Consider the following 26,128-nt stretch of genomic DNA (forward strand, 5'->3'; position numbering starts at 1 on the left):
CATTATCATTATTGCAGTGTGTTTTGGACTTCTATGGCTGCCCCATATGTTTTAACAGAAACATTTCAACAAATAAAGGGAGATGGGTCACTCTACTACTTTTGTACTGCTGTGCTCTATAGTTATGGATACCATAGAGACGAAGGAGAAGAAGAAAAAACCAACTTCCGGTTGAGAAGTCGGGCTCCCGGAAGTGCTGTCAAGGAGAAGCCGTCTCTCCAGAGCGCGACGTAGGCCCCGCCCCTAAAGCAAGCCCTATAAAGGCAACGCGTGACGTCATCGCCAGGCGACTTCATCTTTGTCAGTGAACAAAATGGCGCCGTACTGTGTCCTAGTCAGTCGGCTACAGGTGAGTATGTTGGCCATAGAAGCGGAGGGGAGTCGGCGCGGGGCCAGGAACCGAGCCCCGGTGTCGGTATCGGCGGTGCGGTTCGGGGCTGGAGCTTGCCCTTCTCCACGGAGGGTTCCTTTGCCCTTTCGCCGCCTAGGTCAGCGTGTCCCTGCTGGCTCTGGCTCCCTGGGAAGAAGGAATGGGGCTGGGCTGCTAGTAGAGTGGGAAGGACTGGCGTCTCTTGCCAGCCTCCTTGCTTTGGCTTCGTACCCCTTTTGCGGCTGAGGCCTTGCCTGCTGGGCCCAGACCCCGGAGCCAAGGTGAGGACAAGGTTACAAGGGTTTGTCCCTGAGCTCCACACTAATAGGGGTCGGTGCTGGGGAGCCTGTTGCCCAGATATACCAGGCTTAGTTGTGCTTCGTCCAACGCTGTTTCCCTCCAATTTATTTTGTTACTGATTATTGATTATTGATTGTTGATTATCGTAAACCCAGAATGTTAACCAGCAGGAAGACCAAGGAGCTCGATTGGAAAGGAAACACTGTTTATTTTCAGCTGCAGCGTTGTTTCCAGCAGGAAACTCATGTTCCAAATTACAGGGACCATGATTCTAAAATGAATCAAGGGTTTATTTAATAGTATTTGGAACAAAGGAAACTACAAATCACATTTTCACTGGTTACATTAAATTAAACGTTTACACCCCTCCTGTATATATTCACTGGATGTCCTACCATTCCAGCTATCTGTATCCCTCTATCCCACTTGGGTTAGCCATCCATCAGTCTTCTAATAATAATAATAATAATAATAATAATAATGCTTATTTATATACTGCTTTTCCAAATTAGATCAAAGCGGTGTACAACAGGAAGTACTGTACAATACAAAGTCAAAATAAAACATAACAGGCCTCTCTCCCCCTCAAGATGGTGGTTGGAAGGAGGGCGTTTTCTTCTTTCAGGCAGGCAGTTGGAGCTTGCCTGTCTCTCTCCCCAAGATGGTGGAAGAAGGGAGGGCGTTACTTCTTCAGGCAGGCATTGGAGCTAGCCTGCCTCTCTCTAGCTACATGTTTTGTTTCACTGTCCTCAAACTGTTTATGCAGCACTTCCTTTTATTTGGGTTAGAATTATTATAAGTTAGGAGCCATTTCCAAATTGTTTACGTCCCAAAACAGAACATTTGACTTGACCTAGAATAACAGCGTTTGCTCTCGTACATTTCACATTTCAGCACTATAACCTTCAGCTCCTGAACATAAGTAAAATTCTGAATTTTAACCACTCTGATCACAATTTTAAAAGAATAATATTTTATTTTAAAATATTTTTTTTAATTTCAAATTTTATTTTTGTTTAAAAATCAAATTTTGAACATTTTAATTTTAAAAAATCCTGGAGCCTCTCCTTCCTCCTCCCACGGAGCTTCAGCTCATTCCCCGCCATTGAGCAGTAGTTCTCAAGCTTTGGCTCTGCTAATGTTTTGGACTTCCAACTCCCAGAAGTCCCAGCCAGCTTGCCAAAATGATCAGGGATTCTGGGAGCTGAAGTCTAAAATGCCTGGAGGACCCAAGGTTGAGAACCACTGTTTTAAAGCATTTTAAAGGGAATCAGGTGAATGCCACATTCTGTTTCTGCCCAAAGATAGGTGCTTGAGGACCAGCGGTGTCACCATCCCTTAGCGATAGCAGCTTCATTTATATACCTCTTCATAACACACCAAGCAGTCCCTAAGCAGTTTACAACATTTAAGATAATTGCCTCCAACAAGCTGGGTACTCGTTTTAGCAACCTGCGGAAGGATGCCAGGTGGAGTCGACCCTGAACCCCTGGCTGAGATTGCACTCACAACCTTGTGAAAAACATTCAGGGGTAGCCATGTTGGCCATATAGCAACAAAAACGCACCAAACAGTGATACCTTTATTGGGACAACCAAAATGCTCAATATACATGTTGCAAGCTTTCAAGGCTTCACTGGCTTCTTCATCAGGCAAGGTGTTAGAAACCAAACAGGAAAGAAAAAAACTGAAGATGTTATTCCCAAACTTGTTTGAGTGAGTGGTTGCAGTACTGGCATTTAACCACTATGACATGTTCAGGTGTCTGCTTGTGCAATCCGCATCCCCTAGAGCAGTGGTTCCCAACCTTCCTAATGACACGACCCTTTAATACAGTTCCTCATGTTGTGGTGACCCAAACCCATGAAATTATTTTCGTTGCTACTTCATAACTGTAATTAAATAGGTTTTTTTCAGTGGTCTTAGGTGACCCCCATGAAAGGGTAATTCGACCCCCAAAGGGGTCCCGACCCACAGGTTGGGAACCACTGCCCCAGTGACAGCACTGCTCAGTTGGGCTTCATCTAACGCTGTTTTTTTTTCTCTTTAAGACAGTGGTTCCCAAACTTTGGTCTTCCAGCTATTTTGTTCTTTAGCTTCCAGTAATCCTGACCGTTGGCTGAGCTGGCTGGGGCTTCTGGGAGCTAAAGTCCAAATAACACAGAAAGTTAACGTTTGGGAACCACTGCGCTAAGGTGGGTTCAGGGGGTTCTGTTTTGTGGTGTGTTGTTGCAGAGGTGTATTGCTGAAATAAAATTTCTTATTTTCGCACATGACACATATTTTTCTTCTTCTATTCAGTATGGACTCTGTTGTAGAATGTAAGCCAAAGGCAGGTTTTTTAAAATCTATTTTAATTGATTGTTGTACAGTGCTGTGTAAATTTACAGCGCTATATAAGTAAAGCTTAATAACGATAATAATGAAGTCAGCCCTCCATATCCATGGATTCAATCATCCACACGTGAAAATATTCAAATATATATATAAATTCCAAAAAGCAAACCTTGATTTTGGCATTAAAGGGCACCATTTTACTACACCATTGTATTTAATGGGACTTGAGCAACCATGGATTTTGTTCACAATATATTTGATGGATTTTTACACATAATAGATGCAATTTGAGTCAGCATGGCAAAGTGGTTAGACAGCGACTCTGGAAGGGCAGGGTTTGATTACCAGCTCGGCCATGACACCCACTAGGTGACCTTGGGCAAGTCACACACTCTGAGCTTCAGAGGAAGGCAAAGGCAAGCCCCTCTGAACAATTCTTGCCAAGAAAACACTGTCATAGGTTTGCCTTAAAGCTACCCTAAGTCATAAACTAGAGAGTGGTGTTTCTTTTAAGGGCAGTCTCCCTGGATAAAAGGACATGCCAATCAACCCCCATTCCCCTGAAAGCCACCATTTTTCTGAACCATATTACCGTGTAGACCCATATATAAGTCTACCCAGCATTTTGGGATCAATTTTTTTGGCATAAAATTTTCATCTTATAGACAAGTATATACAGTAGCATTAAATACAGTAAACAAGAATGGTGGAGATGGAATTTGTGAGGCATTACACTGGTTCTTGAATCAGAGTAATCATATTTCAAGGTGGAACCCAGCAAACTAGTTTCCCAAATGTGATAAGATAGTTTTCAAAAGATAAGTATTCCATAGGCATAGGCTTCCATCACTCGATTGTTGCTGAAGTGCAAGCAAGAAGTTCACCTTTCTGTCACACTTCTTAAATCCACTTGTCTGTAGCATGAAACTTTAGTACACTATTAATGTACAGGCCAGTGCAGTCTCTTAGCCTTCTCAATATGCTAACATTTGGTTAAATTAAACCTACAGAGTATTTCAGTGCTATCATTTGGTTAAATTAAACCTTCAGAGTATTTCATTGCTATCTGAATTGATCATTCCCTCACCATTCCCTTCTCCTTTTGTGTCATGTCTTAGATTGTAAGCCTGAGAGCAGGGAACTGTCTATTATCCCCTCTGTTGTAAACCACTTGGATTCCCAGTGATTGGGCGGTATATAAATAAAACCTATTATTATTATTATTATTATTATTATTATTATTATTATTAACTATCCAGGTTGAGGTGATTTGTCATTTCATAGAAGTAAAATCTGCCTCAGTCATTGTGGTCCTGTTTTTCTATAATCTCTTTAGGCCTCAAGCACAGGGTTTACCATTAAGTTGACAGACAACTTGAAGGGAAAGAGACAATTTAATACCAATACTAGAAGAATAGCATGCTGCTTTATATGTGCAGCCAAAAACTAAATATGAATACTGTACCTGGAACTAGATTTCATTGTGTTTAATAGGGTTTGTTAGGGTTAATAGGCGTGACATAAGAGTCTCACTACTCTGGAACTTTAGGCAAAAAAAATCTAGCCACAAACTGAAATTGACATGTTCTTATATGTATCTTGCATCTAGAAATGATTATAAGATGGGCTTAACATCTTTAAAATACCACAGAGTGATACGTCTGGAAGTTCTACTTCATTATTTGAGTCTTAAGTTACTTCTTCTGTCTCAGATCCCCTCCCAGTTGAGAAATGTTCACAGCAGACTTGAACAGGGTCTTGTGGTAGTTAATCATCAGTTGATCAGAGCTTTTTTTAAGAGCTTCTGACTTCTGTCACATGAGGACACAAAAATGCTTAGGTTTCAGTTTTGAGCATCTTCACTAGAGAGTATCATTTAACTAATGGTTTTTACTCCTAAGTAAATATATTATATTAAATATAGTTCTGCAATGTGAAAGAAGAAAGCTTTGTCAGAGATAGCACCACTACCAGGCAATGGTGTTAATCTCTGCTTGAAGCATAATCCTTATCTATTAAATGCAGGCGATGATTACCTATATACTAGTCCACTAATCTCTTTTATGTGTGATGCTGTTGCAAATGAGGAAGAGGAGAATCAGTAGTTGTTAACTGTGAACAGAGTCTACATCTCTACTAAAATATATTAACCTCTCCCAGAAGCCATAACCTAAGATATCTGTACCCTGCTCTTTCTTTGAGAAGCTCATAGTAGCATTTACTTGCTCTTTTAATTCTGTGAGATTATTCTGTATGACAAAGTATGTCCTGACAAGCTCAAAGTTATCCTGGGAACCTAAGCTATGAATTCTAGCTGAAGTTTTGTGGCCTGGGCTACTTATGTAGTAGAATGAGCAGAAGTACAGTTGTAATATTTTTTATGCTTTCCCATTTTGGCCGTTGCAACAATTAGAAATCTAGAGCCAGAGTGTTATTTCCTACATTCATTCTGCTTTGGATAATCTGCAGTCTTTTTTGCCCTATCTGTATTTTGAGGGCCAGGTCTTTGTTGTAATCTTTGAAATGTGGACTTTCCCAAGAATTGACACTGAGTTGGTGAGTATTGCATTGCAAAAAAGAGGAGAGGAATTGTAGAAAATGCAGGAGTTCTGTTTGGTTGCAAACTAGAGATGTTGAAGAAATGACTTAACATTTGAGTGTAGGAAAAAGAACTTGTACAGTACTTTAATTGACACGAGCTCCTTTGGAAGCCGTCACGGCCATGTTACCTGATGTTTGGGATTCAGCAGCTATAAGCATTTATCATCTTGTAACTATAGGATCTTTCTTTAAAACAGCGATGGTGAGAGCTAACAACCCTTTTTTTCTGTCTTCTTCAGCAAGCCTTGGGTAAAAGTGTTCGAAGGTACCATGTCAGTTCCGTCCTGTGCCAGCGGGCCAAGGTGGCTATGAGCCAGTTTGAACCCAATGAATACGTAAATTATGAAAAGCTTGAGAAAAACATCAAAATTGTCCAGAAGAGGTAAGAGCTGGGCTGGAAAAAACTGCAGTTGTTGCACAGGAATATTAAATTTTCAAAACGCTATTAAATAAAAAATAACGCCATACAGCTGTGTTAATAAACTACATTTGTATAGTAGACTTTGTAAGATGAACGAATACAGAGTACCATTGCAGGTCTTTCATGTCTATATGATGGTGGAGATTTGTTGGTGGGTGGGAATCTTGTATCCCATTTCCTTTAGAGCAGAGGAAATGTAAGAAACTTTTTTATGGGTGTAAATTGTAAGGAGTGAGGTATGGCATTATTGTGAGTGTGTGTATATAAATGTGTGTAACTGCTGAGGAGGATCAGAAGTCATTTTTGTTTCTTTTTCTGTTTTTCTTCTTGTTGCATCTATTTTTTTTAGTATTTATATCTATTTTATACACTACAATAAAAATAATCTTTAAAAAGAAATCTTGAAGACATTGTAAATAATTTCAGGAGCCAGTACAAGCATAATGATTCTGATTTCTTGACTGTGGTTAAAAAAGCAGGAATGGGCCACAGGATTCTTCTTCTTGCCTCCTATCTGGAGTGCAAATGTTCCCTGCCAGCATTAAACTTGGTGATCTTTTGCATCAACACTAGTATTAACCATAGTAAACTAACTAGATTTTCTACTTAATCAAGATCTAAAATCTGTTAATGCAGTTTAACTATGACATACATGACATACATGAAATGCAGGTGCAGGCTCAAAAATACATACATAGATGATTGCCTATTAGTTATCATTAACTCCTCTGCTGACTTAATTTCGCCATTTATTGCCATATATAGATCCTGATGGTGAGCCTCACCCTGCATTGGTGCTAAGGTGCAGGCTACAGGAAGGATTTTCATGGGTCACATTGCAACCCTTACATTTGAAATATAGGACATGGTTAAAAGATGTAAGCTAAAGACCTCCACCTCTCTCTTTCTTTCCCAACAGATTGGACCGTCCCCTCACCCTGTCAGAGAAGATTGTATATGGCCACTTAGATGACCCTGTGAAACAGGAAATTGAGAGGGGCAAGTCATATCTGCGTCTGCGGCCAGACCGTGTGGCCATGCAGGATGCCACTGCCCAGATGGCCATGCTGCAGTTCATCAGCAGTGGGTTGCCCAAAGTAGCCGTGCCCTCAACTATCCACTGTGATCACCTTATTGAAGCACAGCTAGGTGGTGAGAAAGATCTCAGAAGAGCAAAGGTCATTGTTTATATTTTACTTACTGGAAGTACACAGACAAACAATTGGCTGGTTCAGATTAATGTGTGAAATTCAGTTCCATACCTGCTTTTGCACCTTAGTACTTTTTGGCATCCTGGCTAAAGTTACAGTAAGTAGTCATAAGTGGCAGAACTCCTCTTCCACAGTCTAGAATTAACAGCTCATTTGAATCATAAAGTTGGAAGGGGCCTAATCATTGTAGGATCTCAAGCTAAAGCATCCCCAGCAGGTAGCTGTCCACCCTCTTTTTGAAGATGACCAGAGAAAGAGATCCCACCACCTCTCTGGGCAATTGGTTCCATTGCTAAACTTTTCTTGCTGTCAAGAAGTTCCTTCTCATATTCAATCAAAATCTGCTCTCCTGTAACTTAAAACCTTTAGATCTGGTCCTACATTCTGGGGCAGCAAAGGATAGGCCTACTTCTCTTCTCTGTGACAGCCCTCAAGATGTTTGAGGAGTGCAATCATGTCACCCCCTCTGTCTTCTTTTCACCAAGCTGACCTTGCCCAGTTTCTGCAACCTTTTATCATATGTTTTGCTTTCCATACCTCTTATCATCCTTGCTGTCCTTCTCTGTGTTGCTCTCAAAAAAACATATGTACAGCACAGAATTAAAGGTTTACCTCTGGCCTTACCTGTAGAAATTTTAACAAGATTTTTATTGGATATGCTTTATTTTTGTGTTTAAACAGGACATTAATCAAGAGGTGTACAACTTTCTAGCAACAGCAGGTGCCAAGTATGGAGTGGGTTTCTGGAAGCCTGGATCAGGAATCATCCACCAGGTAAATTGATGCCTCCCTAAAAGCAAAAAGAGAACAAATGCATCTGGTTTGGAGTGTAGGTAGTTGCCTTACACACAGTCACACCATCAGTCTATTTCACATAGTACATTGCATAGTGGCATGGCTGGATTTCAGGCAAGAGCTTCTCAACTCTACTGGAAGAGGCAAGAGATTCAATCTTGTGGACTTTGTACATGCGAGATATATATTTTGCTACTAAGCTGTGGCCCTGCTACTTCACTGTGGTTTCCCTTATGGATTTGGCGTTTCACCTTTGTTTGTTTTCCTGGATATGCTGTTCTCCTGGATATGATATTCTGGACACATTTTCCAGCCTAATCGAGGTTATACTGGTCAAAGTGTAATCAAATACATAGTTTTCTGGCAAGCAATATTGGGCTTATACATGAAGCATTTAAAAATACACTTGAGTTCTTTCTGTGCCCTGCCCACTCTTAAACCAAAGAATAAGTTGGCAAGTCTGAAGTACATGGATTCTGGACAAAAGTCATTTGCGTGTCACCCTGCAGGAATCCATTGCTGATAGGAAGGGCTTAAGAGGACCACCTAAGAATTTTTTCTCTCCACATACTGGAAGATGAGCTCTTTTGTTCCAGAACTCACTCCATTTATTATACTGTTTGTCCTCTTAAAGAGGCCTTGAATTGATTTTGCTTGATTTGACTTTAGAGTATCTGGTCCTTATTAAGCTACTTAGCTATTAGGCTCATTATAAAGAACTAAGTGGATTGTTAGAGAGCAGAAAATCCTGAAATATCAGATAATGGAAGGTTATAAATCCACATGATTTGTTACTGATATCCCTTTTATTTCCCTTACCATTGACATACCTTTCTTTTCCCCTAATTTGTATAGCTTATACCACAGAGAAGGGCCAGTCTAAGCTGTCCACCTTCTTAAATGTCCTTTAATGCTAGACAAATTCACAAACGTTCTTTGGATAAAAATCTATTGATGTAAGAATCCTGCTGATCTTGTCTAAATATATCTTACCCTGTTTCTCAGATCATCTTGGAGAATTACTCATATCCTGGTGTTATGCTGATTGGTACAGATTCCCATACCCCTAATGGTGGTGGCTTGGGTGGAATCTGTATCGGAGTTGGTGGCGCTGATGCTGTTGATGTTATGGCTGGAATACCGTGGGAGCTGAAATGCCCAAAGGTGAGACCATGAAGAACAGAAACATTTTCCTCCAAGCACAAGCTGGGGTATATGAATAAGAGGATTTTCCAAGTGTTGGGGTTTCACAGTATTTCAGTAGGTTGGCATTATGTGTATCCATTTAATTTCAAGTAGTGATTCTGATTTTCAGTCTTTCCCATTCTTACAGCTTGAACCACTAACTTTGTTAAACATACCAGAGCCTTGTCAGCAGATAGGCCTTAATCTTCATTCCAAAAACTTCTTCCTTTCCTGTTTCCCATAAGGACATTAAAACAGAAAACCAAGAAAAAAATTTAATCCACATATTTGTTTGGAGGTACTCATCCTGCTAGCTTAATTTTATTGATGGTTTTTCAGGTAATTGGTGTAAAATTGACTGGCATGCTGTCAGGCTGGAGCTCTCCTAAAGATGTGATCCTGAAAGTAGCTGGCATTCTTACTGTGAAAGGTGGCACAGGAGCCATCATAGAGTATCATGGGCCTGGAGTAGACACTATTTCTTGCACAGGTAAGAAAGGGCCACCTAATTTGTCGAATGTTTGGCTGACTATAACAGCCAGAGCAGTCTATTATTTGCTATTCATTTGTTTGATGGCTCAGCAGGAGAGTAATTAATTTTCATCATCGGAAGTGGATTTAGAACTCAGCAAGCAGCCATAAATGTAATAGGTTAGTAATGTAATGCAAAAGAGTCTTTGTAAACTGTTCCTTAAACTACTGCTAGAATTGATATAAGACCCAGCGTGGTTCTTGGTTTCCATATTGAATTATGACTCTGAAGACCAGGGTTCAAATCCTGCTTGGCCATGGAAACTCACTGGGTGACCTTGAGCAAGTCACACACACACACTCAGCCTCGGAGGATGTCAATCACATCCCCCCTCTGAAAAAACTTGCGAAGAAAAACCCTGTGATAAGTTTGCTTTAGGGTCACCATGTCAGAATATGAAAGCACACAACAAGAATTGATACAGAGGAGAGCTGTGCCAAACTAGAGCCAAGTGGGCATTCTTTATTGTACTGTCAGGAAGCCCTAGAAAAGGAGCTGGTGAATGACCAAACAAAATTTAGCATGCCTAGGTGAAATATAGGCCTTATAGTTCATTGAGGACAGTTTGGGTGTGACACTTTTGCTGCTCTGAACCATTCCTTTCTGCCCGTCTGGATTGAACCAGAAAGCTGAAGAAAAAATATAGTTGCCTCGAGTAAGCTATAAACAGGCACAGTGTGTGGAACTGAACATCATTATTTGTCTCAGAGCACATTCCCTAAGGTATTTGCTTTAGCTTCCAATTTTGGGGTTTGTGCAAACTGAGACAATGTGAAGGCCTTAAATGACAGGTTTTTTTAAATGATTAAATAATGAAAGAGGTCTACTGTACCCTTCAGCCCCCTCCATATACATTACATATAAGATATGATTGTTATCAGTTTGCACTGTATATGTTAATGCCCGTGATAAGCTAAAGGCAAATTAGAGAAGAGTAAAAACATATTGATGGAGTCAGCATACCCTGTCAATATTCCAGTACAGTGTGCCCGCATCATATGCTATATGCTGGAAGCCGTGCCAGAAATAGCCTCGCGTGCCCCAGAAGAAGTAATTGGACACGCAACCGTGGTGCACATGCGGTGCTGTGCAGCACCGTGCAGTGAGCATGGGCCCCATTACTTCCAATGGGGCTCAAGCTTACGGGTTTCTTTTTCATGTGGGGGAGGGGTCCGGAACACCTGTAATTAATTTTTAGTAAACATAGAAAAATAAAGAAAAGGTACTCATCATCAGAAAAAAGTCAATTTCAGTGCTTTTGAAGAAGTGTAACAATACATATGTTTTACTAATTTCTGATACAGGCAAAATGATAAGTTGCTGTCCCTGTCCTATTATAAGAACTTGCTTGGGTTAGAATGGACTCTTATTAGCTTATGCTATTTATATCACTTTCCCATTCATTTTAATAGGTTTAAGTCAGATCCCTGGTAGCTTATTTAGTTAAATGTCCATTTTAAATCATTCAAGTATCTAGGGGAAGATGAAGTGGAAAAAGACAATTCACTCTATAATTTATTTAAAATATATGGAGTTTGAATTAGTTTTTTTTTTTACCAAATCTGTATAAATATTTCCAAAACAGAGATCACTATACCCCATTGGCTTAGAAGAGGTGTGTGCATGTGGGTGGGTGGTGGATGCTCGCACACATACTTCCTATCAAGTTGACTGTTGACTTATGATGAGGGGGCTTTGCCAGTTCCTCCTTCTGAAATGTAGCCTACAGCACCTAGTATTAGTTGGTGGTCTCTTATTCAAGTACTGACCAGGGCTGGCCCTGCTTAGCTTCCAAGATCAGATGGGATCTGGTGCCTTTAGGGTACTTAGGTTGGTCTCTTATCTCTAAGATCCACTAATGTCTGTTTTTTTTCCTGACGGTGGACTGAGATATCTCCTTGAAGTGGCTTAATGGGTAAAACATCTGACTTTTCTGTCCTCACTTGTGGATTGGATCTCTTTTAACTCCAGGAATGGCAACTATCTGCAACATGGGAGCAGAGATTGGCGCTACCACTTCTATCTTTCCTTACAATCCTCGTATGAAGAAGTATTTGTCCAAGACTGGGCGAGCTGGTAAGAAGTTTATGAAGGATCATACAGTATGGAAGGCACTGACAAATCTTCACTGTTCTGCCTTGTGAGAAGCCAGTTTAGGAGAAGATTGATGTGCTATGTTATAATCTTCTCTATGTAAACAGTGGCTCAGCAGGTAAAACACTGACTCTGACAGTTGCAAGATCAGCTGGTCAGCAGTTCAAGGCTTAGGTGCCGCCTGATGAAGTGAGCTCCTGTCACTAGTCCCAGCTTCTGCCAACCTAGCAGTTCGAAAGCATGTAAAAGTGCAAGTAGATAAATAGGTACTTCACTGGGAAGGTAACAGCGTTCTGTGCAATTGTCACGGCCAGAAAATCCTGTCAAGAGAAAACCTTTACTTTTTTATGTAAACAGTTTCCTGAGAAGAATGAAAGCAATACATCAAAGTAGTTTCTTTCAATTCTTTGTTGTTCAGGAGAGATCTAATACTGTGGCTAAATCTTGTTTCTAGTCCTGTGTGTTTTAAGTGTTACTGCATATGCAGAACTTATTAAATGTGTATTACTTTAAACAATCTGCTTGTTTAAACAATCTGAATTGTAAGACAATGATGTAATGAAATACTTTGGGTATATTTATGTTTAAGAATAGAGATAAAGACTGAACAATGATAGTAGTGAGACTGAAAAGCTCTAGGACTGCTCCAGTCTTTCGTCTCTTAGCCATTTGTCTTTTATTGTAATTGATTTGATTTGATTTCAGCCCCAAAAAGCCCAACAGGAGTCTTGGAAAACCTTGAAAGAAACTTAGGAGTGTAGAAGGCATTCATTTCATGGGATGAAACAAACTATAATTTTAAAGGAATGCTCCATTAAGCCACCTGACTGTTAATTTGGAGTAATGAAAGGCAGAGCCCTTGCTACATGGGCTGACTTCTATTATTTGGAGGTGAAGCAGAGTTGTAGCTTTGGTCTTAGCCTAGTTCAGGCTCAGTTTGAGCAATAAAGAATCATCCAGGGCTCTTGTAAAATGTAATTTCCTGTAACTCTGGATAGACTGAATAGCTTCATGATCAACTAAAATATATCACCGAAACACACAGCACTTTTGTGCCATCATTTGGGTGGCTTCGGAGCACACGGTGAAGCCACCCTGACCATTTACACGTGGATTGACTTCTGGGTGCTCTAGTGGCACAGCGTTTATTTGTTGCATGCCGCTGGAGCACCTTAAAACCAGTTTCTGGCCATGATGGAACAGGAAGAACCGGCTTTTTGCTGGTCAAAAAGGAGTGGCTATTTGCCACTCCTTTTTCAGATGGCTTCAAGGCGGATTTTTAGACGACTTCAATCCAGCTTCATAGGGGGTGGCTTGAAGCCGCCCCTTCAGGGTCATCTATTTTGGCCCATAATGGCCCTGCTCAGATGTCTAAACCATGGTATATATTATCTGAAAGTGAGCAATAGCAGCCATCTGGTATGTCACTTTCTCATATCTATTGTAATTTTAAATCCAAAAGCAATTCCATATTATAGACAACTTTGGAAACCATGGGTTACTCTAAATAAAATTTGTTGAAATAAACCAGGTTAATTGCACTTCGGTTAGAACAAACCATAGTTTTCTGGACATGTCTATAATATAGAATTTGGCCTGTTGAGTGATAGCTAAAGTTTTCATACTTCTCCATAGGCACAGAGAGGAGTCAGAGGGGCATGTGTGTCTGAGGAATTTCCCTGATTATTCCTGATCAGCAACTTTGCAGTGTCTTAGTGGCTTTGGATGTAAACTATCCACAACAAAATTGTGGTAAATCCATGTCATTTGTTTTGGTTAAAGCACAGGGTTCCCCTCTCAGACCAATTGGATATACATGTCCCAAATATACTTGGTGCCTGGGATAGTTGTTGGGTCCTCTTTAAGGACTCTGGGAAAGGAGTTGCTCATTATTTACAGCGGATTGTTACTAACATATCTGTTCTTGAACAATTGTTCCATTTTTCTCTCCTTTCTGCTTTCAGAGATTGCTAATTTGGCTGAAGAGTTCCAAGAACACTTGAAACCTGATCCTGGCTGTCCCTATGACCAGCTAATTGAAATTAACCTCAGTGAGGTAAGGATGGTCTTCTACTGTGTCAGAATACTCTCGGAAAACATATGTTTGGGAAGAGATCTAGCAAGGCCACTGAAATGCTGTTATTTCAAGAGGAAAATGTAATGATGTACTTTTCAAAGGCTTTGCCTTTGTTTGATCAGGCAAACTGGACTTTAGAAGAAGATATATGTTGTGAAATATAATAACTTTGGATATGGAACATGCATATCCAGTTTGGCACTTATTTACTTACTTAATGTATAGCCCACCTTTCTTCCAGCACAGTACCTGTGGTGGCTTACAACTATTGAAATAAAATACATCTAAAAACTATTAGTACAAAAGTTTAAAAACAATCTAACAACTGTGCTAAAACACAAAGTTAAAACAGTTTAAAACCTATTTAAAACACATTAAGAGAGATAAAAGGATCAATTGAAAGTCACTTCTGCCAAATGAAATAATTGAGCTATAATTCAGTTATGAGTTAAGAGCCACTTAACTCCTACCTCTTGCCTGATCTAAAATGTATGTTCATTCTACTTTTGAGTGCCTACCCTTCTCTGGTTTAGACCTAGTAACCAACATACTTAAGTATAGCATTTTGAAGAAGTACTGAATGTTGCTGAAAGTACCTTTGCTGGTACTGTGCAGAAAAATTGTGGCAGTGTAATGTAGTTTCAAAATGTTCTCAACCATTGCTTGCGTTGTCTCTTTCCCTGTAGCTAAAACCACTTATCAATGGGCCTTTCACCCCAGATCTGGCACACAGTGTGGAAGAAATTGGCTCTGTAGCAGAAAAGAAAGGCTGGCCAATCGATATCAGAGTTGGTGAGTAGTATTTTTTCTTTATTAATGATTCTCTAGTTTGGAAGAGTTGATGGTGTTTCTTTCAAGAGTAACACTATTTCATCTGCCTGTAAGTATTTTCTTCATGGCTTGTTTCATTCAGATCTTACCAGTTCTTGAGAAGAATATTCTGTACATCAAGTGTGCAAGAAAAGAGGAAAAGCTAGATGAAAGTTATTCTCCTCTCTTGCATCACTTGTCTATAGTGGAACGAAAGGTCCTGTGGATGTAGTTACATTTTCTTGTCTAGAACTTAATGCCTTCCTGTGACATGCATATTATGAAAACAAGAAGTTTCAGCATCTCATTATAAGTCACCATCCTCTTATGGTGGAATGCTAGCTGTTCTTTTTCCCCCCTTCCAGTGTTGTAAGATATATATGCTTGAGTAGCTCTTTAGGCTGAAATAATAAGTACTACTGAATTACACTTCTACAGGGGAAGTTGGAAGAGTCTGGTGCTGAATGTTGGAGGAGTGTCGTACTGACTTGTTTTTTTTTGATTGATTGCACCTAGGTCTTATTGGTAGCTGCACCAATTCCAGCTATGAAGACATGGGCCGCTCTGCTGCAGTGGCAAAACAAGCTCTTGCCCATGGGGTTAAATGCAAGTCTCAGTTCACCATCACACCAGGCTCAGAACAGATTCGAGCCACCATTGAAAGGGATGGCTATGTGAGTACTCTTACATTTGTGCTGCTTTGTGCTTGGTATGTGCTTATACAGTAGCTGGAGTGAAGGCCACGACTACCTAGTCCTCCACAGGCTAACTCTCTTCTTTACCTTCTTTAGTCCAAAATCCTCCGTGATGTTGGTGGAGTTGTTCTTGCCAATGCTTGTGGACCATGCATAGGCCAGTGGGACAGGTAAGGTGGAGTATATGCAGGACAAATTGTTGTACCTTGCAGATGGCTTGTATTTCCAGTAAAAACCAGTCCTTTTTAAAGTGAAAAACAGTGAATTCATGACAAAGAACAGGGTCAAAATGTGCCCCTTGAGATAGTGTTTGACTTCAGCTCCTATGAGCCTTAGCCAGCATAGTCAATTACAAGGAATGCTGGGAGTTGTTGTCCACAACTTCTGAAGGCTATCCTGATATAAATACAGGAAGTAATTCTTGGAGAGAGAACTGAGCTGGTATGATTGATCATTACTTGTTATATGTACACATTTTTATCTTTTCTTTGCTTTCATATTATGACTATTGCCAATGTAACTGTCTTTGAGGTTCTCCGATAGCTTTGATATGTAAGGATGCTTAGTTTGCTATGTGAATATTTTCCTCTCGCTTGCCAATAGCCCATTCATAAAGACATAGAACAACTATTGTGGATATCCTTTCACAGAGAATTGGGGCTGCTGAGGAAATGGCATCATCAGCTATTGGCTGTCTTAACTTACACAAGTTAGAATTGATGGTGGAGAACTCAGTGGATCAGCTAGGTGAAGAAAGTTCGTAAGGGTTCAGGTTCATAGTTTGAAGCAATAGAACCATATTTTTTCCACAATTGTCAGTTAGTAACTGTGGCCTGTAGAGTCTTATACTAGTTATAGCTGATGCACCTCCTCTGGCAGATGACTATTTAACCACTGTCATTCATGCTCTGATAGTCACCAGGGTGAATACTGTGTTCTGTGTCAGTCAGCCCATAAAGACAGTGTGGAAAGTCATACAAAAAGTGATGATGCAAAACATCACTGTCTCTCTGCTGTTTTCATAAATTGGTGTCATCTTACTATACTGATGGGAAACACAGTTGTAACTCTAGTTACTAGTCTGTTTCTGAGGCCAATACAAAATGTTTTTGGGGTGTTTTTTTTTTAATCTTTCAAGTACTAAACAATTCAGGTCCTAGAGGTATCAAGAGTACTTCTGCTGAGATCAGCTGATGAAAGCCCCATTTAATACTTTAGGCACTATGGTGTTTTGATGCTGGTTTTATAGTAGATCTGCAGTGGTAGAATGTACTTCTATTTGTAGGTTGTCTCCCTCATTGTCATTCTTTAGATGATGATGATGCTTTTTTTGGTGTTTTGGTTTTTGGATGTTAATTTTTTGTGGTTCTGCTTATGAATTCTAATAGTTATGCCTTTTTCACAGCTTTGGGAACACTAGTTAAACAGTAGTATAAACAATATATCACTTTACAAAGCTAACACAAGCAGCTCATAGCTTAAGGCACCATATTAACTGTTGACCCTGATAACCTTATGCTTTTCTGCCTATCTCTGCAGAAAAGATATCAAAAAGGGAGAAAAGAATACAATTGTTACCTCTTACAACAGAAACTTCACTGGCCGGAATGATGCCAACCCAGAAACTCATGCCTTTGTGACATCCCCAGAGGTATAGTATTTCCAGACTTAAATTACAAGGAGAATGAGGTTGAGAGAGAGAAATGGGCATGAGGAACTGGTTTTGCTGCAGTTTTTGATGGAAACATGAGAACTCCACTTGAACAAAATCTTTTGCTTCAAGGCACAGACAGGTAGCATGTGGATAAGTTTTTTCTCTGGAGACTTTAACACTTGGTGGTCCTCAGCTCTTTTAAACATGCAAGTACAAATAAGTGTTCCCCCAAAATCAAGACAAAAAGATTTGCCTTTGCACGACACTTAGTTCTTTCAATTTATTAGAAAAGGTGATATTTAATCCTGTTTTCTCCCCCAGAGACCTCAACCTAAAAACTATTCACTGACCAGTGTAATTGGGTTTCAGACTTCAGCACAAAAATTAGGTGCTCTTTAGCCCATCCATTCTTGCATTTCATATCGAACATAGTATTTTTCTAACAGGCATTTCTTTTTCAGACTAGTAGCAAGGATTTTAATCAGACTTTTAGTTTATAATACAGGGTAAAAAAAAAAGTGGTAGAAGTTGAAGTGACTGATGGGAAGTGAAGAAAATGGCCTTCTTTTACTTATTGTGGGTACTTCTTTTCCAGATAGTAACAGCTCTGTCTCTTGCTGGCACCTTGAAATTTAATCCTGAAGTTGATTATCTGACAGGAGCAGATGGAAAGAAGTTCAAACTTGAGGCACCTGATGCTGATGAGCTACCCAAACTGGTAATCTTACTTTTTGTCAGATTCTCTATTTATTATCCCATGTTGCTGGGAACATCATTGAAAAGTGACTTATGCAACTGTGTGAAACCAAATGCTATATTTATTTTACATATAGGCTGTAATTCCACCAGAAAGCAGTGGTTTCACATCCAAGAGAGACAGATGAACAGGCAGCAACAAAATAATGGCATGACTAAAATAGGAAAGACTATATGGTCCAAATGACACCAGAAGAGGGCAGAGCAGATAGAATGCTGGGGGGTGGGGGCGCTTGTGCTTCTGAATACCTTTCATGAATACTTTGAATGTGGCTTTTCCTTCATTCCTGTTCCTTCCTCATCAGTGTTGTCTGTTGTCAATCCTGGATGAAACGGATTATCTAGACCCATTTCAAACCGGCTTTCGGGCAGGCTACGGGGTTGAGACTGCTATGGTCGCCTTGGTCAATGAGCTCCGTCTGGGCATTGGCAGGGATAGCGTGTCCCTGTTGGTGCTCTTGGACATCTCAGCGGCTTTCGATACCATAGACCATGGTATCCTTCTGGAGCGCCTGGCGGAGGTGGGAATCGGGGGCACTGCGCTCCAGTGGTTCCGGTCCTACCTCTCTGGGAGGTTCCAGATGGTGCAGCTGGGAGACGTGTGCTCCGACAGGAGACCCCTAACATCTGGGGTCCCTCAAGGAGCCATTTTGTCTCCCATGCTTTTTAACATTTACATGAAACCGCTGGGAGAGATCATCCGGAGACATGGGGCGCGGGGTTATCAGTACGCTGATGACACCTAAATAGTCTTCTCTATGCCTCCGGCTGATGCAGCGACCGGGGATGGCATCTCTTCTCTCGTGGACTGTTTGGAGTCGGTAATGGGCTGGATGAGGGAAAACAGACTCAGCCTGAATCCAGAGAAAACGGAAGTACTTGTGATAGGTTCTCCTGGTTCGGGGATGGCGGTAATTCCACCCGTCCTGAACGGGGTCACGCTCCCTGTGAAGGACTCTGTACGCAGTCTGGGGGGTGCTCCTTGACTCGTTGCTCCACCTTACATCTCAAGTGGATGCGACAGTCAGGAGCACCTGTTATCAGCTTCGGCGGATACGCCAGCTGCATCCCTACCTGGGCCAGAGGGACCTTGAAACTGTTGTACACGCTCTGGTAACCTCTCGCTTGGACTTCTGTAATGCGCTCTACATGGGGCAACCCTTGTACCACACCCAGAAGCTGCAATTAGTGCAGAATATGGCAGCCCGACTGGTCACTAATACGTCTAGGGCCAGTCACATAACACCAGTGCTCAAAGAGCTGCACTGGCTGCCTATTCGCTTCCGGGCGCAATACAAGGTGTTGGTCGTTACCTATAAAGCCCTAAATGGCTTGGGCCCAGGGTACCTGATGGACCGCCTCTCCCCATACAATCCGCCCCGCACTCTCAGATCATCTGGGCAGCAACTCCTAAGAGTTCCGGAGGCTAGGTTAGTTTCTACCTCCAAGAGGGCCTTTACGATCTCAGCCCCTAGCCTCTGGAACTCACTGCCCACAGAGCTTCACGCAGCCACCTCCCTACCCCAATTTAAGAAGGGGTTAAAAACCTATTTATTCGAGCAGGCTTACCCCTGAATATTTTCCCCCAGACTGTGTATTCTCCCCCCTCCCTCCGCCAGCACTGTAGACTGGCATGAGGTTGTAATGTTTTTAATATGTTTAGGTTTTTACTGCGATATGGCTTTTGTATATTGTATTTGCTTGGTGTTTATTGTATTATATAATTCTGTTGTGCACCGCCCTGATTTAAGAAGGGCGGTATAAAAATAAAAAACTTTATTTATTTATTTATTATTTTTATTTTCTCCCTGCATTTGTTCCTGCAGGAATTTGATCCAGGGCAGGACACCTATCAGAACCCTCCCAAGGATGGCAGCAGCCAGCATGTGGATGTTAGCCCCACCAGCCAGCGCTTCGCACTCCTTGAACCCTTTGATAAATGGGATGGCAAGGACCTGGAGGACATGCTCTATCCTCATAAAGTAAAGACTAAGAAATACCTCATAGATTTGGAAAGTGGTATACTTCTGTTCCAGTGGGAATGCTTGGGTTAATACCATGCTGTGTCAAGAGATGCTCTGATAGTATTACCGGGGTAATAACTAAACTTTCTGTTAGTCAGATCAGTATTTTATCGTCTAATTGTATGCACTTACTCTGCCAACAATGTGATCATATAGGTTCATAGAGAGAAAAGTACAGTACAGTCAGCCCACCATATCCATGGATTCTTTATCCACCGGAGTCAAGCATTGATGACTTGAAACTATTTTTTTTTAAAAATAAAAATTCCAAAAAGCAAACCTTGATTTGCTATTTTATATAAGGGACACCGTTGTATTTAATGGGACTTGAATTATGGATTTTGGATTCACAGGAGGTTCTGAACCAAACCCTAGCGCAGGGATAGGCAACCTTTTTGAGCCAGGGGCCGGGTTGCTGTCCCTCAGACAACTGGGGGGCCGAAGCCCGCGGGGTGGAGCTTCCACCCCTGGGAGCGGGGCCGCATGCTGGGGTGGAGCCTCACCCTCTGGGGCGGAGCTCCCACCCTCGAGGGTGGAGCTTCCACCACCCAGGGGCCAGGCCACCTCTCTTTGCCGGCCCTGAGGGGGCCCCAGGCCCTGTCAGAGGCTGGGAAAGAGCTGGCGGGGACCGCCAGCGTGGAGGCCTCCCCCTCTTTGCCGGTCCCTGACGCCAGAGGCCCGCTGCTTGCCCCGGGCCCTCCTGGAGGACCCCAGCGAGGCAACGAGCCTCTGGGGCCCGCTGCTGTCGCAGGAGCCTTCCTGGAGGGCCACTGTGACGGCAACTGGCCTCCCAGGGACCGCTGCCGCGGGTCGGAGCCCTCCTGGAGGCCCCAGCAACGGGCCTCCCAGAGGCCTGCTGCCGCCGTTGGGCCCTGGGCGCTGCCTTTTGGGCAAAAAATGGCGAAATCTCGCGGACCTCAGGGAAGTCGCGCCGAGATTTCGCCGCCAATTTTTGCCCAAAATGGCTGCGCCCAGAGCAGAGCAAGAAAAGCCGCAACCGTCGGCAGCAGTTTCGGAGGCAGGAGCAGCCAGGGGCTGGCTGAAAGGCCTCTGTGGGCCGCATCCGGCCTGCGGGCCGGAGGTTGCTGACCCCTGCCCTAGCAGATACCAAGGCCCACTATACTATGTAGATATCAGTTGGCAACCCTAATCTTGAAAGTGTGTCCTTCAGTTTTTCCACAAGCTCTGTCAACCTAGTTCTATATATTAGTACTTGGTTTGAACTTTTTCATAAACACTTTCTTATTGAAAATGTAAATACTCTGGCCAGTGAATATTGACGGGTTGTTGTCAGAGAAACAAGTTTTTGAAGGAGTGAAGATGGAGAAAATAGTTTATAGCAAATTTTGAAAAATAACATTAATTTCTACTTGCCGTGCAGATCAAAAATATATCTACATAGGCATTGGCCCTAGTCTGCTTACTAAAGGGCCCAGAAGTGTAGGTAGGATGAACTAACAGCATCACATTCCTGGTTAGTTCTAGCTTGTGCTGTAAAACAGCTGGTATCTTTCCATCAAAGGGTAAACATCATGTAAGATACTGTTGATGATGGCATGCAACAGATTTTTGGAGGGATACTCTGTTTTCTTTTTTATATATCATAGGCTACAATGCTACCCTGATGGAGCCCCTGTGATAATGAGTGCTTAAAATTATCAGAATGCTCTTTTTGTGCACAACTGTGTTGAGTTCCTTATGTTACCTTCTGTCCCAGGTGAAAGGGAAATGCACTACTGACCACATATCAGCAGCAGGCCCATGGCTCAAATTCCGTGGTCATTTGGACAATATTTCGAACAACTTGCTAATTGGAGCCATAAACATTGAGAATGACAAGGCCAACACAGTAAGGAATGCATTAACCCAAGAGTTTGGAGCTGTTCCTGATACAGCCCGTTATTACAAGGTAAGACATCTGTAAATAGCTTATAGGGACTACGGTCTGTAGCTTCTGTCCGTGTTATAGAGATTGCTGCCCCCTTTCCAGTTTTTTTCTAAAATGTAAACAGAAGAAATTGTGATGGTGTAATCAATCTCTTATTTCCCGCTCTGATTACAATAAGGCTGATAAATAGCTATGTTGCATCCAACATTGCTGTTGTACAGAATCATGACCAGCTACAAGAGGCTGCTTTTCTACTTTCAGCCACTAGATGCTGTTTTGGTATCTCTTTCTTCACAATTACAGGTCTCCTGTCAAAACCAACACTGAAAATAGGGAAAGATCTGGGTGGACCACAGATTTTGCTAGCCATTAGAAACTCTTTATTTTTTCTATTTCAGCCCAGCCTTCTCATAGGTTCTCTACACTGACATCTATTTGCAGGAGACCCACACCACAGTGGTAGACTACATGCTTAAGGTCCCATGTTTAATCTCTAGCATCTCTAGGAAAGACTGTTGGAACCCTGAAGGACCACTGGCTGTCAGTCTAAAATAGAGAAAGGCAATTAAGAAATGACCCTTGAGATGTTGGCAGATTGCAGCTCATCCATTCTTATTGATAGCTAAATTGGTTAGGGCTCACAGGGGATTTAGTCCAGCAACATCTGGAGAGGTACAGGTTACACTCTCCTGACATATACAGGTGGATGGTGCTAGATGGATCATTGGTATTTCTGTGCAAAAGGCAGTTCTGTGTTTTCCAGAAATTCCCTCCTTTTCACCATCCTGTAGTCAGTATAGGAGCTTCTTGGCTTCTTTAGTTATACATTTTGTCTTAATACTATTAATATTAATTTTAATTAGGTCATTGCTCTTCTGAAGCAATTATGCCTCTTGCTTTTTCCTTAAAAACATGATTTCTATTTAAATATGTTTCTGTGCCTCACTTTGGTAGAACGGTTCACATGTGAGATAAGGGGTGATCCAAGCTGTTGTTTGTACCAAAGTTTTTTAAATGCAAATTCCTGCTTGGTTTTGATTTTTGAAAGTAGCCCCTACACACACACAAACACACTCACTATTTTCGTGATCTGTAGGCATCCCCTAAGAGGCAGTTATTTCACTCTGCCCAACAGTAAACTATCCTAGAATCATGAAGTAGTTGTATTATGAATAATTGTATCTAACTGGCATTAATAAGCATCTATATCTTAAAGCACTTTGCATAAACTGTGTTGCCAATCCAATATTAATTCCTTCTGCAGTTGAAAAACAACATACACATGCTAAAAAGAAATCCCATCCAATTTTCATTGACAAGAGAGAGATTTCCTTATTTCATGTTAGAGTGATCAAGTTTTTCTAGAAAAATGAGTTTTCAGCCCTTACATAGTCTTCAGAATACCATCATAGAGTTGGAAGAGACTTGAAAGGCCATCAAGTTCAACTCCTTGCCATGCAGGAATACAAAATCAAAGCACAGATGGTCATCCAAGGCTGTTTCTAACACTGGGCCTCTGCATGTGCAAGAATAGCATATATTGTAAGCAGTGATAAAATTTCACTTACCACTGCAGCCCTCAGAAGACACCTTGAAAACTGGCTCTGGAAAGCTGAAAACCTACATGAGTAGATTTTTAATCTGAAAAAGGCTGCATGGAGGAGGGACTGAGAAATCCAACATTTGCATGAGCATAATGTTGACTTTGGGTCATTGTTCTTAAGCACTAAAACTTTAAGGTAGTGTGTTCTACTCTTTTATGGAGAGTGGTTTTCCATTTTGAGCTGGCATCCTTAAAGTAGTTCCTCTGCTGCTATTCATAGCATACAGCTATCTATTTCTTCAAAAGACTGACATATGCCAAAACTGGTGGCTGTCCTCTTTTTTGAAGGAAATATTTGATGGAAGTTTAGTACTTGCAGCTGCTAACAAATTGGTGTGTGTGTCTTCCTGCTTTTTTTTTTTTTACAGAAACAAGGTGTTAGTTGGGTGGTAGTTGGGGATGAAAACTATGGTGAGGGCTCAAGTCGGGAGCATGCTGCATTGGAGCCACGGCACCTAGGAGGAAGAGCCATCATTGTCAAGAGTTTTGCAAGGATTCATGGTGAGAACCCTACCTTCTGTTAAGCCATCTATAGTAAAAATGTTAGAGAAGCTGCATTTTATGTTTTTTTAGTTTGGGCTTTTTGTACAAATGTTATATCTTTGGGGACACCTGCAGGTGTATATATGCATAAATTCACTACTTCATCCATGGTTGATCCCTGTGAAGAAGTATCATACTTTACTTAGATATGTAATTGATTTTCATGACGCAAAAAGCAGGTTAAATGGCAAAATCGATCCATAATATTGAGACTTTTAGCTGGTTCTTTGGAACAGGCAGCTAGAATTTGTAACTTAAAATAAAGGGTGTACGTCAGATGTTGCTAAATTCCTCTTCCTCCTCCTCTTGCCCTTTTTTCCTTTTCACGCTGTAATCGATACAACTGTCTTTTTGAAAGCTATCTTTCATTTTATTTAAACCCAATTTTCTGCACAGAAACCAATCTGAAAAAGCAAGGTCTTTTGCCACTAACCTTTGCTGATCCAGCTGATTATGACAAGATTCACCCAGTAGACAAGCTAAGTATCGTGGGGCTGAAAGATTTTGCTCCTGGAAAGGTAATGGCTGCAGATTTTCATTAGAAGTCCTTTCTTTATGTGCCGGCTATTGTATGTTTGTAATAGGCTACTTTATTTCAGGGCTCTGATATTTAACTTGGGAATATAGTAGTTGGAAAGTAATTATTTCAGGAGATCATTTTGCTGCAAATCCAGCTTTTCTAATTCATCAGATGTAATCAAGTGAGCAGCATGAAAAACCAAAAACGATGCCCTTTTAATATTTCTTGTTTTGCCTTCTGTACCTTATACCATTCCCAGTGCTTATCAATGCTTTTAGTTCCATTTTTTTTCATTCCCTGTTCATATTTAATTATAATGTACAACAAGGTATTTACGTAAAAATTTTTGGAAGTCTGAGATGTATTCTCTTTGTAGGGATTCTTTCAGGCTTGGTGTTGCGGACTGATACCATTCAGCTTTGAATGGCTGAGACCCTCCAGAGGCTACAGCCATCCAAGCACAGTTCTTTTTCCTGGAACCTTGGTTGCTGTGTCTGACACCCCCTCTCCCCCAACCATGCCCTCTCATAGTCCCTGCAACCCTGATTTACTGGTAGGGTCTGAGGCATTATGGTGGGTGACACTGCTTCCTACCTATACCAGCTTTTTTGCCATTGCTGTGTCTGCTTACCACTGCTCAGCAGCACAAATATTTTCCATAACTACTTGCTCATTGTCAATGGATATGATCTACTATACACGTTGGGGAGTGAGTCGTGTTTACATAGACCCTTGAGCTGAAAATCATTTAAATTTAATGGAAGTTACATTGAAACAAAACTGACCCTTTGTTTCTTATCAAAATCCTGCTTGCAAAATGTAACATTCTTTTTTTATAAGATGTATTTTTAGACTGGAATGGCTGTGACTTTATGTATTAGAGCATTGATGGAACAGGCTGAGATGCTAAAACTAAACTTGTGTTTCTCATTTTCTCACTAGCCCTTAAAATGCATCATCAAGCATCCTAATGGGAGCCAAGAGACAATTATGCTGAACCACACTTTCAATGAGACTCAGATTGAGTGGTTCCAAGCTGGCAGTGCACTCAACAGAATGAAAGAGCTGCAGAAGCACTGAACCTACACAAGTACGCACATCCAGAGGACTTGACTGTCTCCATAAAAGTGCAATTCCACAATGATTTTTGGGAATAAATGTCTGTGATCAAATGTAACCTTAGCTTCCTCTTGTTACAGTACTCAATTGCTGACACTAATAGGAGTACTGCTTTTTGCATTACCAGGTTCTGGCTTTTCATAGCTGCCTACGTTTGATACATTTCAGTTGTCCCATATTGCTTTGTATTTATTTTCCAATTAATTTTCTGCCCGATCATTTCAGTGATGGTGAAAGGATGAAAAATTAGGATTATTGCTCTTGTGGAAAACAAAATAAAGATTGTGACTGACATACCTAGTCTCAGCATTTCTTTTTGCAATCTGCTTAGTTTCTTAGTGGATGGTGGCTACAAGGTGTGTAGAACTGGACTGAGTTTATTTAAGAATCTGACAATAATTATACTGTGTTCTGTCTGATGGGAAATTATACACTCTACAGAAGAGCATCTTTTTATTATAGCTTTGTTTATCTTAAGTGTGCCACTGAAGACACTGATCTGGGGGAAGTTTTCTTTTTGAAATGGACAAGAAAATGCAGTTTTAAAATTTACTGTACATTTGGCAGAGGTCTTTGTCCTTGTCTTTGATGTG

The 26,128-nt window shown here is 41.2% G+C and overlaps 1 protein-coding gene across 1 annotated transcript; it reads left to right on the plus strand.

The window, feature by feature from the left end:
- The first annotated feature begins 225 nt into the window (after positions 1–225).
- Positions 226–25,829, plus strand: ACO2 (aconitase 2). The gene is made up of 18 exons (XM_042468954.1): positions 226–349; positions 5,848–5,990; positions 6,949–7,207; positions 7,922–8,014; positions 9,041–9,199; positions 9,560–9,710; positions 11,724–11,828; positions 13,811–13,902; positions 14,610–14,715; positions 15,250–15,407; positions 15,525–15,598; positions 16,968–17,079; positions 17,678–17,800; positions 19,665–19,820; positions 21,580–21,771; positions 23,722–23,854; positions 24,293–24,414; positions 25,359–25,829. The coding sequence occupies exons 1-18, from the start codon at positions 314–316 to the stop codon at positions 25,494–25,496; spliced, it is 2,352 nt and encodes a 783-aa protein (XP_042324888.1). The 5' UTR covers positions 226–313; the 3' UTR covers positions 25,497–25,829.
- Positions 25,830–26,128: the final 299 nt, after the last annotated feature.

Source organism: Sceloporus undulatus, chromosome 5, assembly GCF_019175285.1.
Source record: "Sceloporus undulatus isolate JIND9_A2432 ecotype Alabama chromosome 5, SceUnd_v1.1, whole genome shotgun sequence".
Lineage (NCBI taxonomy): Eukaryota > Metazoa > Chordata > Lepidosauria > Squamata > Phrynosomatidae > Sceloporus > Sceloporus undulatus.